At 39.4% G+C, this 14,105-nt stretch overlaps 1 protein-coding gene across 1 annotated transcript in view; it reads right to left on the reverse strand.

Annotated features, from left to right (window-relative positions):
• The window catches only part of LOC132818151 (lipoxygenase homology domain-containing protein 1-like), a 216,951-nt gene that overhangs the window by 105,622 nt on the left and 97,224 nt on the right, over nt 1-14,105 (reverse strand). The window contains exons 13-15 of the mRNA XM_060828922.1: nt 10,618-10,698; nt 6,723-6,907; nt 2,770-2,868 (exon numbers count right to left, since the gene is read on the reverse strand). Coding sequence (XP_060684905.1) covers nt 2,770-2,868; nt 6,723-6,907; nt 10,618-10,698 — 365 coding nt within the window. The remainder of the gene's footprint in view (nt 1-2,769; nt 2,869-6,722; nt 6,908-10,617; nt 10,699-14,105) is intronic.

Below are 14,105 nucleotides of genomic sequence, written 5' to 3' on the forward strand. Positions count from 1 at the left end.
ACCTCGGAATATGACAGGATCTTGATCAGATGGGCCAGTGGGCTGAGGAGTGGCAGATGAAGTTTAATTTAGATAAATGTGAGGTGCTGCATTTTGGAAAGGCAAATCAGGGGCAGGATTTTTACACTTAATGGTAACATTCTGGAGAATGTTGCTGAACAAAGAGACCTTTGAGTGCACGTTCACAGTTCATAGTGAAGAAAGCATTTGATATGTTTGCCTTTATTGGACAGAGCATTGAGTATGGTAGTTGCGGTCATGTTGCGGCTGCACACGACATTGGTTAGGCCACTTTTGGAATATTGCATTCAATTCTGGGTCTCCCTGGTATAGGAAAGATGTGGTGAAACTTGAAAATATTCATAAGGATGTTGTCAGTGTTGGAAGGTTTGAGCTATAGGGAGAGGCTGAATAGGCTAAGGCTATATTCTGTGGCTGAAAGATGACCTTATAAAGATTTATAAAATCATGAGGGGCATGGATAGGATAAATAGACAAGGGATTTCCCACATGCTAGAAGAGTACAAAACTAGACGGCATAGGTTTAAAGTGAGACTGGAAAGATTTAAAAGGGACCTAAGGGGCATCATTTTTATTCGGAGGGTGGTCCATGTATGGAATGAGTTGCCAGAGGAAATGGTGGAGTCTGGTACAATTACAACACATAAAAGGCATCTGATGGGTAGATGAATAGGAAGGGTTTAGATGGATATGGGCCAAATGCTGCCGAATGGGGCTAGATTAATTTAGCTGGCCAGCATGGATGAGTTGGACCAAAGGATCTGTTTCCATATGTACACCTCTACAACTCTATTTGAAAAATCACAATCTAATCAAGTTGAGTCAGCATGGCTTTAGGAAAAGGAAATTGTGTCTGACTAACTTATTAAAGCTTTTCAAGTAAGTCTCAACCAGAGTAAATAGAAGGGATCCAGTAGTTAATTGTATTTGGACTTCCAGAAGGTGTCCAACAAAGTGCCTCACAAAATGTAAAGTCATATGATGTTGGACGCCATATACTGCTTGATAGAGAATTGGCTCATGGGCAGGAAATAACAAGTAGGGATAAGGGGTTCTTTTTCATTTTGATGGCAGATGACAAGTGGGATTCCATGTGAAACAGCGCTGGGACCATAACTATTTACAATATATGTTAACGATTTGGAAAAAAGAAGTGAATGCACTGGAACAAAATTTGCAGATAACACAAAAATTGGTGGAAAGGTAGATTTGAGAGGGATACAAACAGTTTACAGAGAGATATTTATATGTTAAGTAATTGGGCAAAATGTTGGTAAATGGAGTATAATGTGGGAAAATGCAAAGTTGTTCATTTTGGAAGGGGAACACTATTACTTAAATGGACAGAAACGGCAGAAAGCTGCAACACAATGGGACTTGGCTGCACTTGTGCATGAAACACAGAAAGCTAGCACACAGGGGCAGCAGGTAGTCAGGAAGGTTAATGGAACATTGGCCCTTTATTCAAGGGGGTTGGAGTATAAGGATAGGGAAATCTTACTGCAACTGTACATGGTGCTGGTGAGACCACACCTGGAGTCATGTGAACAGTTTTGGTCCCCTTATTTAAGGAATAATATTATTTCAATGAAGGCAGTTTAGAGAAGGATCAGTTGGATGAACCCACCCCCACTCCCCCACAACTCCCCACACATTGGGGATTGTCTTATGAATGTTGAGCTCTACTCACTTGAGTTTAGAAGAATGAAAGGCGATCTCTTTGAAACACATAGAAATCTTAGGTGGCTTGACACGGTAAATACTGAGAGAGCATAACCTTAGAATAAAGGGGTGCCAATTTAACACTCAGATGATGAGCCATTTCTTCTCTCAGAGGTTTGTGTGCCTTTGGAATTCCTTGCCACAGATAGCTGTGAGGGTATACGTCATTGTACATGTTTAAGGCTGAGATAGATGGATTCTTGATCAACTGGGGAATCAAAGGTTATGGGGAAAGGGCAAGCAAGTGGTCACAAGGAATCTCGGATCAGCCATTATCCTATTGAATGATGGAGCAGGCTTGAGAACTTAAGCATGTTGCTTAAATTGGTAGCAAAATTTGTGAGAACTCAGAAATCTCCTCACAGCCTGTGTATGATTTTTCATATTGTCTCCTGGGCATGGCTATGTACTGAGTTTATTAATACATCAATTCCCCTGTAGAGTTTCACAAAACAAATAAAGCAGAGAAGTGGCCTTTTCTCAGATCATGATCAATCCTGCTTTCAAAAAGACATCTATTTAAACAGCACTCTGTGAACCATTTCAGTATGCAGGGTGTCAGTATCAGCACAGCACTTTCAGCAATGGTTTGATACAACTGAATGGTTTGCCAGGCCATTTTACAGGGCATTTACCAGTCAACCGCATTGTTGTGAATCTGAAGTCACATGTAGGTCAGACAGGATGGCAAGTCTCTTCTCCTGAAGTGTACCAATGAACCAGATGATATTTTCTAACAATCCCGTACTTTTAAAATCATTACTAATGTGAACGATTTATTGCAAATTTATAAATTAGTTTAATTTAAATGCATTCAGCTGCTATGGTGGAATTTGACCCCAAGTTTCTACAGGATTACCTTGGTCTTATGTTTGCTTCATCAGCAAATAAAATTCATCCTCTCTAATGCCAGCAACAGGTCAAACATCTATGCTTGAGCTGGGCAGATGTAGAGGGTACAGGTATTCCAGTCCCTTTTCACCTGTTACTGAAAAACGTCATGGTAGAAAAGGCAAAACCAATTACCTGTGTCTCCATGTTCACCAAAAATATTGATGAAGACATCAGCATCAGTGCCACTGCCTTTGACATCACCTGTAAACACACTCACGATGTACTTGTTTACTAGGGAACAAAATGGAGAGGATTTTAACAGTCACCCATGTTCTACAAGCACCTCGGAAGTCAATGCAACATGAACATTATTAGTAATTAAATAGCTAGCTTATTAATTCTGCATGTTACAAAAATTAGTTGTATAACTGATGGCAGATGTTGCATGGATTCACCATTTGAAGTACAGTAAAACAATATCTTTACTACTGTCTTTTAAAGGCATTCTAAATGTATACAGAGTGTTATTGGTAAATCCTAATGTATGCCATGTATCTGAATTAGTTCATAAAATAACCTGCTTATACTGTAATAAACATGATTGAAATGCTGACCTGTATTAGTCACTGGGATACCCAAGTTGTATGAATGCATATTTTCTTATCTTTTTATTTCCCCCCCCCCCCTTATCTTCTTTATTTTCCCATCTCTATCTCTTTGCTATGGGATTTATATGTGTCTTCTCTTAAATTCAATCATTCTTAAGGAACTCCAGCAGATGATAGTTTTTAACGTGCTATTTCAAGTGTGAGAGCAAAACCTCAATGTTCTGAACAAGGGTCACTGGACTCAAAATGTTAATTCTGTTTTCTTGTCACAGATGTTACTAGACCTGTTCAGTTTCTCCAGCAATTTCTGTTTTTGTGTCAGCTTCAGTCTTCTCTTAAATCTATTCAAGTTGATAAGACTTACCTGAACAATGAATACTAGAAAATCAATTGTCACAATTCAGGGTGAATTCTCAAAGCCTACTGACCCATTGTTGTAATTGCTAAGCTCATGGCAATTCCATTTAGAGACATAGAGTCATAGAGATATACAGCACGGAAACTGATGCTTCGGTCCAATTTGTCCATGCTAACCAGATATCCAACACAAATCTAGTCCCATTTGCCAGCATTTAGCCCATTTCCCACTAAACCCTTTCTATTCATATATCCATCCAGATGCCTTTTAAATGTTGTAATTGTACCAGCCTTCACCACTTCCTCTGGCAGCTCATTCCATACATGCACTGCCCTCTGCGTGAAAAAGCTACCCCTCAGGTCCCTTTTATATCTTTCCCTCTTACCTTAACCCTTTAGTTTTTGACACCCCTACCCTAGGAAAAAGACCTTGTTTATTTACCCTATCCATGCCCCTCATGATTTTATGAACTCTATAAAGGTCACCCCTCAGGCTTCGACGCTCCAGGAAAAATAGCCCCAGCCCATTCAGCCTCTCCCTATAGCTCCAACCGTCCAACCCTGGGAACACCCTTGTAAATCTTTTCTGAACCCTTTTAAGTTTCATAACATTTAAGATTATAATTATACTATTGGAGGCAGTTCACTAGGATGATAAAAACTGAAAGAACTGTGGATGCTGTGAATCAGAAACAAAAACAGAAATTACTAGAGAAGCTCAGCAGTCCTGGCAGCATCTGTGGAGAGAAATCAGAGTCAACGTTTCAGGACGAGTGACCCTTCCTCAGCAGAGTTACTCCTGTTCACTAGGGTGATCGCTTTTAAGGAGGGGTTGCCTAATGAGCAAAGGCTAAATGAATTGGGCCTCTACTCACTGGAGCTTAGAAGAATGAGAGGCAATCTCATTGATACATGTGGGATTCTTAAGAGGTATGACAGGGTAAGTGCTGAGAGGATGTTTCCCCTCATGGGAGAGTCTAGGCCGACAGTGCATAATATCAGAATAAAGGGGTATCACTTTAAGATTGAGATGAGGAGGAATTTTTTCTCTCAGAGGATTGAAAGTCATTGCCACAGATAACTATAGGGTCAGAGTCCTTATGTATGTTTAAGGCTGAGATGGATTTTTGATCAGCCATGATCCACTGGATGTTGGAAAAGGCTCAAGGGGCTGAAAAGCTACTCCCGTTCCTATTCCTTATAGTCACCTCCCACAGTAATAATTCAACAACTCTAAAAACATTAGCGTGGATATAGAAACAGGGGCTCTTATGACAAAGTGGCAGAGTGCCAACCTCTAAGCCAGATGCCTGGGTTCAAGTCCCATCTGCATGGGAGGTGCACAATAAAATCTCTGAGTATATTGTGTAGATCCATTTCTGGAATATATGTGAAAGACAAGTGACCATTAGAATGACAATTAAACTCAGCAAAAGCTGTGATGGCCAGAGAAAGCAGCTTTATTTTAAATGCATGGGACACTAGTGTTGTTGGCTGGCATTTATCCCCCATCCCTAATTGCTGTGGAGGTGGTGGTGAGCTGCCTTCATGAACCACTGTAGCTCATGTGCTGCAGATAGACCCACAATGTCATTAGGGAGGGAATTCCAGGATTTTGACCCAGTGACACTGAAGGAACAGCGATATATTTCCAAGTCAGGATGGTGAATCACTTGGAGACAAATTAGCATATGGAGTGTGCCCATAAATCTGCTGCCTTTGTTGTGGGTTTGGAAGGTGCTGTCCAAAGATTTTTGGCAAATTTCTGCAGCACATCTTGAGGACTATATTTATTGTTGCCACTGAACATCGGTGATGGAGGTTTGTGGATGTGGTGTCAATCAAATTGACTGCAACTGTTCATCAACAAAATAACAGTGAGTTCATTTCAAAAGTAATCTGCCAGTTGCACAATATTTTGGAACACCCTAATACAATGATATAGAAATACAAGTTTTGATCTTTTGAAGAAATGAAGCTAATTTCAGAGAACTGTTCTTATATTGGTGTAAGAAATATTGTATACATCTGTGCAAAAATCAAGTTTCTTAGACCGGCTTTCTGACATTTTTTTTGAGGCCAAAAGTCATAGCATCAATTCTTGAATGAGTAATTTTTTGAGAGGTTGATTTGTCTGCTTGATTTGGGTCCAAGTGAAATTCAAAAAAAGATTGTTGTAATGTAGCAAAATGAAATCAACAACAGTAAAGGATTCAAGTTGATATTTATTCATAATCTGATCACTTTAGTAGTTTTAATAGGTATAAACAAAATGTAAAAAATGAGGTCTGCAGATGCTGGAGATCACAGCTGAAAATGTGTTGCTGGTCAAAGCACAGCAGGCCAGGCAGCATCTCAGGAATAGGGAATTCGACGTTTCGAGCATAAGCCCTTCATCAGGGCTTATGCTCGAAACGTCGAATTCCCTATTCCTGAGATGCTGCCTGGCCTGCTGTGCTTTGACCAGCAACACATAAACAAAATGTAACCTTCGAAATACTAATTTTTTATTAGCATTTATACGATGTGAAAGCCCATTTTCACATCTCCAGGTTTACTTTAGTTCTGAATTATTTGGGATTTCTCCCTGAAAAACTCGGGTTGACTTTTGCATGGGATATATGAAAACTAAATATTTTAGGTCTACAATCATGGGGTCAGTCTTTACACAAGATCAACCTTTTACATACGTATATACAGCATTTCTAAAGCAAGGAAATTAGTTTGTCAACTTTCATATGGAATAGATGCAGGAAATTGTTATGTGTTTGTTATAAATGGGGAGCGGAGATCCTGTAAGTAATGGGCTGGACATAAAACTACATACACAATATTGTTGTATATTTTATCCTGCTGGTAATGTGCACTCATTTATCTTTTGCTCATTAGCCTAACAGGCAGTTAGAAGGCAAATACAAAACAGGGAATGATAGTTGATTGCTGAACTGGTGTCATTGTAAAAGCTATTAACAAAGTCAAAAATACTGTCGGTAAGGTAATATTGCCTAATTGCATTTTGGAGACTGATCAACCCTTGGAGAATCTTTCCTTGGGAGACTTTAAGTGAGAAGTACAATCAGCGCTATACCAGAGTGTCAGCAGAAGGGACACGCTGAATAGATTTACATGTTGTCCCTTTCTTAAGATCTAGTGTAGTAGCAAGAAAGGGACGTGTCTTACATTTGGGTACATCCATTGGGTTCAAACTTCCTAGTAGGTCCCGCACGTAGAGTCCATCTCCTTCCTCTTTACTAAGCCATTGGTTACAAGGGAAATAAAAACGGAGGTGGGGACGGTTCATATCGGTGATCACAACCCGATCCAAGAACCAACTGGCACTCATTCCTGTGTTGTCGTGTTCGATCCTAATACATGGCAAAGGGGGAAAGCATACCATACAGGTTGTTGAGTAAGAAAAACTAGAGGAAATGATCGCTAATGACAGACTACATGGATACATTTAGGTTGGTATCAATTTTTTTCTCCAAACTTTCTCTGCCAATTCACTTTCCCAATTCTGCACCTCTCTCTTATGGTCTTATCATTGGTTCCTTGCCGGGCTCCAATTCCATAAACGTTCCTTACCTCCTGAAATTTTTCCTGATTGTATCTTCAGCTGACCTCCACATTTGTGCTCATCCAATTAGAATTCCTGATTAGCTTTCAGGCTAGGAACCATACACAAATCCTTATTACCTGTACTGAAATACTCAGGCTAAAGACCAAATCCCATGGACTAGGATCTCGTACAGGGAGTATTTCAACAAAGAAACTGAGAAAGGAGCAGGTCTAGACCATTTGTCCCTTCAAACCTGTTCCACCATTCAACCTGATGATAGCTGATCATCTATCGCTAAGCCAGTTTTCTTATTATCCACATGTCTCCTTGTTTTCTTTAGTAACCAGAAATCTAACAATTCAAGTCCCACTCCAGTGTCTTCATATAAGAATATAGAAAATAGAGATAGATATAGGCTATTGGTCACCTTCTTTGGGGAGGCAATAGCCTAGTTGTGTTATCCCTAGACTATTAATCCAGAAACTCAGCTAAAGTTCTGGGGGTCCAGGTTTGAATCCTGCCATGGCAGATGGTGGAATTTGAATTCAATTAAAAAAGAATCTGGAATTAAGATTCTACTGATGACCATGAAACCATTGTCAACTGTCAGGAAAAACTCATCTGGTTCACTAGGGAACATCCTCCAGTGAAGGAAATCTGCCACCCTCAACTGGTCTGGCCTACATATGACTCCAGATCAACAGCAATGTAGTTTACTCTCAACTGCCCTCTGACATGGCCCAGCCAGTAGTTCAAGGGAAGTTTGGGATGGATAATAAATGCTGGCCAGTTATTGATGTCAACATCTTACATGTGAATAAAGGAAAATACCTACTTAACCATTTAATGATATCACGGCTGATCTGATTGTGGCCTTAAGTCCACTTTTGTACTTGTCCCCTTAACACTTAACTCCTTTATAAATCAAAGAAGTCTTAACTCAGCCTTAAATATATTCAATTAACAAGCCTCCAGTGCTCACCAAGAGTGGATGAGGAGAATTCCAAACACCAACAACACTAACGCTGTAAGAAGAAATTCCTTTTCACCTTCACCTTAACAGCAGCATGGTGACTCAGTCATTAGCACTGCTACCTCACAGCGCCAGGGACCCATGTTCAACCCCAGCCTCAGGAAATATCTGTGAAGAGTTTGCACGTTCTCCCTGTGACAGTGTGGTTTGCTGCTATAGTCCAAAGTTGTACAGGTTAGGTGGATTGGCCATGCTAAATTGTCCCAGGGTGTGCAGGCTAAGTGGGTTAGCCCTGGAAAATAGGCATGGGTATGGACTGAATTGCCTGCTTCCACACTGAAGGAATTCTATGAGAGACCCATTATTGTGAAACTGTGTACACTAGTTTTAGATTTCCCAAACAGTGGAAACATCCTGTTAGCATCTATCTTGTCAAATCTCCTCAGAATCACATATTTCAATAAGATCATCTCTCTCGGATTCATAGAATCAAAAAGTACAGAAGAGGTCCTTCAACCCGTCAAGTCTGTACTTCCAAAAACATTTTTTTGTTTACACTAGTCCCAGTTTCCAGCACTAAGCCTCACAGCTGTGAACATTATGATACTTCAAGGACTTATCTGAATAAATTTGAGGTTGTGAGGTTTAAACCCATGCCTCTCTGCCATCAATTACCCTCCCAAATTGTGCTTTCCAGTCCCCCTCTAACCTTTTCTTCTCTTAAATCCCTTCTAAACCTCCTGCTTTCACTTTTAAAATATATCCCTTTGTTATTGGTCCTTCAACTACAGGGAACAGCTGCTTTCTATTCATGCTGTCCATCTTCCTCATAATCTCAAATGCTTCCATCAGGTTCCCCCTCAACCTTCTCTGCTCCAATGAGCTTATCCAGCCTCTCTTCATTGCTGAAATGCTCCATCCCAGGCAACATCCTCGTCAATCTCCTTTATACCCTCTCCAGTGCAATCACAGCCTTCCTGTAGTTTGGTGATCAGAACTGCACACAACATTCTAGCTGTGACCTAACCACAGTTTCAGCATAATTTCATTGCTCTTGTAATCTATGCCTCGCCTGATGAAAGCAAGTGTAAATTCTTCTGAAATCTAATGGCTACAGGCCCAAACTGCTCAAACTTTCTTTGTAAAACAACCCCATCACCCTGGAATGTAGTACTGCAGGAATGCTGTGAACTAAAAGGGGCGATTTTTTGCCTTTCAGATCAATGTAAATGATAACTCAGCACTTTTTCAAGAGGAGCACGGAAATCTTAGCATCTTGTTGTAATTTATCCCTCAGCCAACACCAGCTGAAACAGATTATCTAATTATTTGATTTTGTTTGTCAGATTTTGCAGGATGCAAATTGGCTGCCACATTATTGCAGGGCTATGCTTCAAGGTGCTTCACTGTATGGAAAATGGCTTCCCTTCCATTTTAATTCACTCTTTCATTGGCACTTTTTTCTACAGAACAATTTAACGCAATGATTATTCCTCTCACTTGATGTCCACACATCAGGAAATTGCAAACAGGAATGGGAACAATTTATGCACTTTTCTCTCCTAATCAAAGGACATAATGTCCATATTTAACATGGGAGTTGCTATCCTGACTAGTGACAAATAACCAAGCACAGACCAGGGATTTAACATTAGACATTTTGTAATGTTATAACAGACCCTCTTGGTGAAGGCGGTGCCCAGAGCAGGGACTCCTGGTGGAGATAGGCCTGGAGCCTGGTGTCTTGATAGTGGCTAGAGCAAGGACTCCTGGGTGGTAGGCCCAGAGCCTGGACTCACTGGTTGCAATGCCTGGAGCAAGAACACTTGGCAACTGTAGGCCGGAGCCTTGACTCTTAGCAGTGTTGGCAAGATAGCTCTAGCAGTAAGGCCAGAGTCTCCTGGGGAATTTATGTAATTCCTAGAGCGGGATTCCTTGAGGATCTGAACACATTTCAGAGACCTTGCAGAAGCCCTCAAGTCATGCTCGAGACCCCAATTTGATAGAAGATGAACTCTTATTTAAATAATTGATTTTTATCCTTATTGTACCTCAAAACCATGCCAGATTGTGGTGATAAAACACTTTTGATTGTATTTCCAAGTTATATGTGACAATAAATAAATAATTCATTCATTCAGACAGTGCCTTCAGTTTCTTAACTGATAAATAAACTTAAAAGATTATACTTCCGAAATAGTGTGCCAGACAGACTAGGATTGTGCTAGGTAGGTTGTTGTGGTTACTATTAACCACACCCCTCCTGAATTTATAGAGGCAAATTAGACCTGGTTCCCGTTTGTATTGGTGACCATGTGTGTGAGCATATTGCCGAGATTAAATTACCTGTAATAGCCTTACGATCGAGTAGTCTATTAATGCTCACTAATAAGTCCTACACAACAATAATGGTCTCACGGGAAAAAGATTACAGATTGACTGGTGCTAACACATTCCAGCAGCAACTCAATGTCTCCTGGAGAACAGATGTTTTGCAAGAAGGAAAAATGAATAGAAAATAATGAGGGGAGATATAAGAATACCTTATTTTCTTTATTGGCCCCACATTGTTGGTCTTGATCCGGAAAACATCGGTTTTGTTTTTCTCAAAGGCAGTTCTACTTCTGCAATGCACACATTATGTAAAATGTTTCAATAGAAATTTACGTAACTAAAGTCTAATTTGATATCAGTTTGTTGGAACCAGCAGGCAAACTTGAGAAAACATGCATTTTTTAAAAATCAAATGTGGATGCAATTCTTGGCTGTATTCTATGTTACCTCCAAAAATACTGCATTCACTAAAACAAAGGTATTTGTTTATAAAGGTATTTGTCAAAATAACTAAAATAATTCTTTTAGATGTTGATGCAAATACAATGTAAAAAAAAATTTATCCTTTCAATCTTGGGTTGGACCATTCAAGAGCTTGCAGACCTTTTCAAACTTAGGATCTCAAAATTAATTAAAATTAAAGTTGATAACCAATGCTACTGCAAAAATGGCTGCTGCTAATATGAGTTGTTGAAACTGAATGTGTTTGCATGATATTCCTTACATTTATACTCTTTTGAAAATTAAGAGATGGAGTGATGTTACATGAAGGCATTAAGCATTCATGTGCCAATGTCATCAACAATAATTTCTGAGCTATGTGCCTTTTCTGAGAATTATCTTCCAGCATCCCAATTAACAACCTTCATTCAGTTTCATATTACATGGTAGGTTTCTGCACCATGCTCATTTTTTTAAAAGGTTAATTTCCTCTTTGCTATTTCTGAGCAAATAAATACTTTTAAAAGGGCTGGTGGAAAGCTTTAAAGGATAATCCACCTGGACTGCCAAAACTCTGTAACATTCCAAATTGAAGACCATCATACTAGAGAAATGCATATTCCAGGAAAAACAGTAGCTAATGGACTAAAAGGAAAGCTGGAAAGTTAATGAGGGAAATGATGTTGCACTGTGGAAAGACACTGAATGGAGTGTTCCATTTAACAATGCTGGACATCATGTTCACAAGACCTGAAGTGAGATCTTAAATTATTTTAAAAGCTATACTTCTTTGTTTATTTCAAAATGGACTTTTCTGGGCCAAATATGGCTGTTTTCAGTCATATGACATTTATAAGTATGTTGCAATTCTAGAAGACATCCTATCAGTATAAAGGACAAAGCTAAAACCACCACCCACCAGGAATCTCACACACCCTTTACTGTGTGGATACTGAAGTCAAACTATGATAGAGATTGCATCAGCCCATTAAGGACTGAGAACAAAAGAAAGTTATTGAAAATGATTATGCCCAAAGTGGTACTAATGGTCTACCATCCATGTAACACAACAAGCAATAGATTTGGACCAGAGCCATAGAAGCCTAACCTTTTTATGCTTGAAGAGTTGCTAATAATTCTATTTATTCCTTCAGTGAATATTGAATCCCTGGCCAGAGGTATGTAAAGCAAATGGTAAACTGAAACTGGTTAATGGGCTAATCACATGATCAAAACTCCTCTGATCTTTGAAAAAACTTTAATAGTAATTTCTGAACCCTGGCCCCAGTAAGATTAAAAATATCTAGTGTACTGTTGCCATCTTACTTAGTGAAAATCTAACTAATATGCTTTGCAGCACAGAAGTTAAACATTGATACAGAGACAGACACAGAAAACTTACTTGTGCAAACAGGAACCAATCTATGCAGCATAAGAAGTGGGTGCTGATTGGGCCACTGTCAGCATTGAAATGTTACAGGAACAGATAGCTATTAACTTCAACTCTCAGACCAGGTAGGAAGACAGGGATACACCGAAAACATCAACTTCTCCATTTCCTGATGCTGGCTGGCTAGCTTGTTCTTCCAGCCTCCTGCTTGTCTACCTTGGATTCCAGCATCTGCAGTTTTTTTTTGTCTCTAACAAACTTTCTCCATTTAGGAACATTTAAGAATCTGAGTGGTAATTCCACAACCAGAGTCCAAGCTTGGCTAAGCCTGCCTATAGGCTAAATCTTCGTCAAAATCCAGTTCTGGAAAGTGAACAAAGTCTGTATTCAAACAGTATCTTGTTGGGCCTTGATCCCTTCATTCCATTTCACCCACCTGAATAAAACCTCCTACGCAAAAGAACCTTCACTGGATACCGACCTTCTGGATCTGGACAAAGATTGTGTAAATTAATGTCCTTTTTTTGGCTATTCTTAATTGTAAATGTTAAATTGGAGGGAAATGATGAGTAGAGACATTGGGGGTCATTGACAGAAACTGGGGAGAGATGGATTGGCAATAAAATCTGAAGAACGGCATACGGACCTACACAATATTTGTAAGAAGACAGAACAAATGGTGATGAAATTTATTACAGATAAGTACAGTGTCTTGTACACTGAAAGAAAAATGCTACTGAATGATAATGGCTCTACTGAAGACAACAAAAAAAAACTGGAAGTTACTGTTTATTCAATACTTTCTGTGTTAACTGTTCTAGATGGACATGCTGAAATTATAAAGCTGATGCAGACACAAAGGGCTGAACGGCCTCATCTGTGATTCTGATGGCAGCACAAGAAAAATAAATGGACAAGGTTGATTGGTAGTTTGACAAGACTTGATTAAGAGGAAAATTTAGCAAATTTAACAGTTTTAATCAGGGAAGCTTATACAAGTATAAAAAACATTAAGTGGAAATAGAAAGGGTTTAATCCTGAATACAATTTGGAGTTAAACGATCCCTCCAGGAATGTTTGTTACTGCAGTAAGGATAATTGGTATCAAACATCATGAGTTGAAAATTGTAAACATGGTGAGGAAAAAATATTAAGAAAATGTATAAGTACAGAAAGTTTTTAAGCTCTCAAAGAGATTAGCTGATTCAGTGACCATGGTAGCCCTTAAGGCAGTGTTTCCCAAACCTTTTCCTACTGTGATCCTGTTTTTAGACTTGAAAATGGTCTCAACTCCTAACAGTAGGTAGGGATAAATGGGTCTCTTATTGAGCTGACAGAATATTTGAGTGGTATGCCACAGGGTCAGGACTGGGGCATTTTCAATCCATGCTAATGTGTTACTCCCTGCATCATTTTCCACAGTAACCTTTGATGTGGAACCTTATCAAATGCCTTCTGGAAACCTAAGTACAATTCATGCAGTGATTCCCCTGTACCCACAGCACAAGACTATACTCTGCACTCTCTCCTAAAACCCTGATGTACTTATGTAAGGTATGATTTGTGTGGTTAGCACGCAAAACAATACTTTTCACTGTATCGCAATACATGTCCAATACATCCAATAAGTTCCTTTGTGCAAAATTATGTTGGCGCTGCCTGATTAACTTGTACTTGAAGCCCTGTTATGCTGTCTTTAATAATAACTTCCTACATTTTCCCTATGACAGACACTAAATGATAGGTTTGTGAAACACTTTGTGTAATGATAGTACTAGCATCAAGGTCTCCTCTGTCAGATAAAGCACAGGTTAGCTCCTTCTACATTGCTTCCAAAAAAGGCCTCAGCTGCAACCTCAAAGCAAC

The sequence above is a fragment of the Hemiscyllium ocellatum genome, chromosome 1 (genome assembly GCF_020745735.1).
Source record: "Hemiscyllium ocellatum isolate sHemOce1 chromosome 1, sHemOce1.pat.X.cur, whole genome shotgun sequence".
Classification (NCBI taxonomy): Eukaryota; Metazoa; Chordata; class Chondrichthyes; order Orectolobiformes; family Hemiscylliidae; genus Hemiscyllium; species Hemiscyllium ocellatum.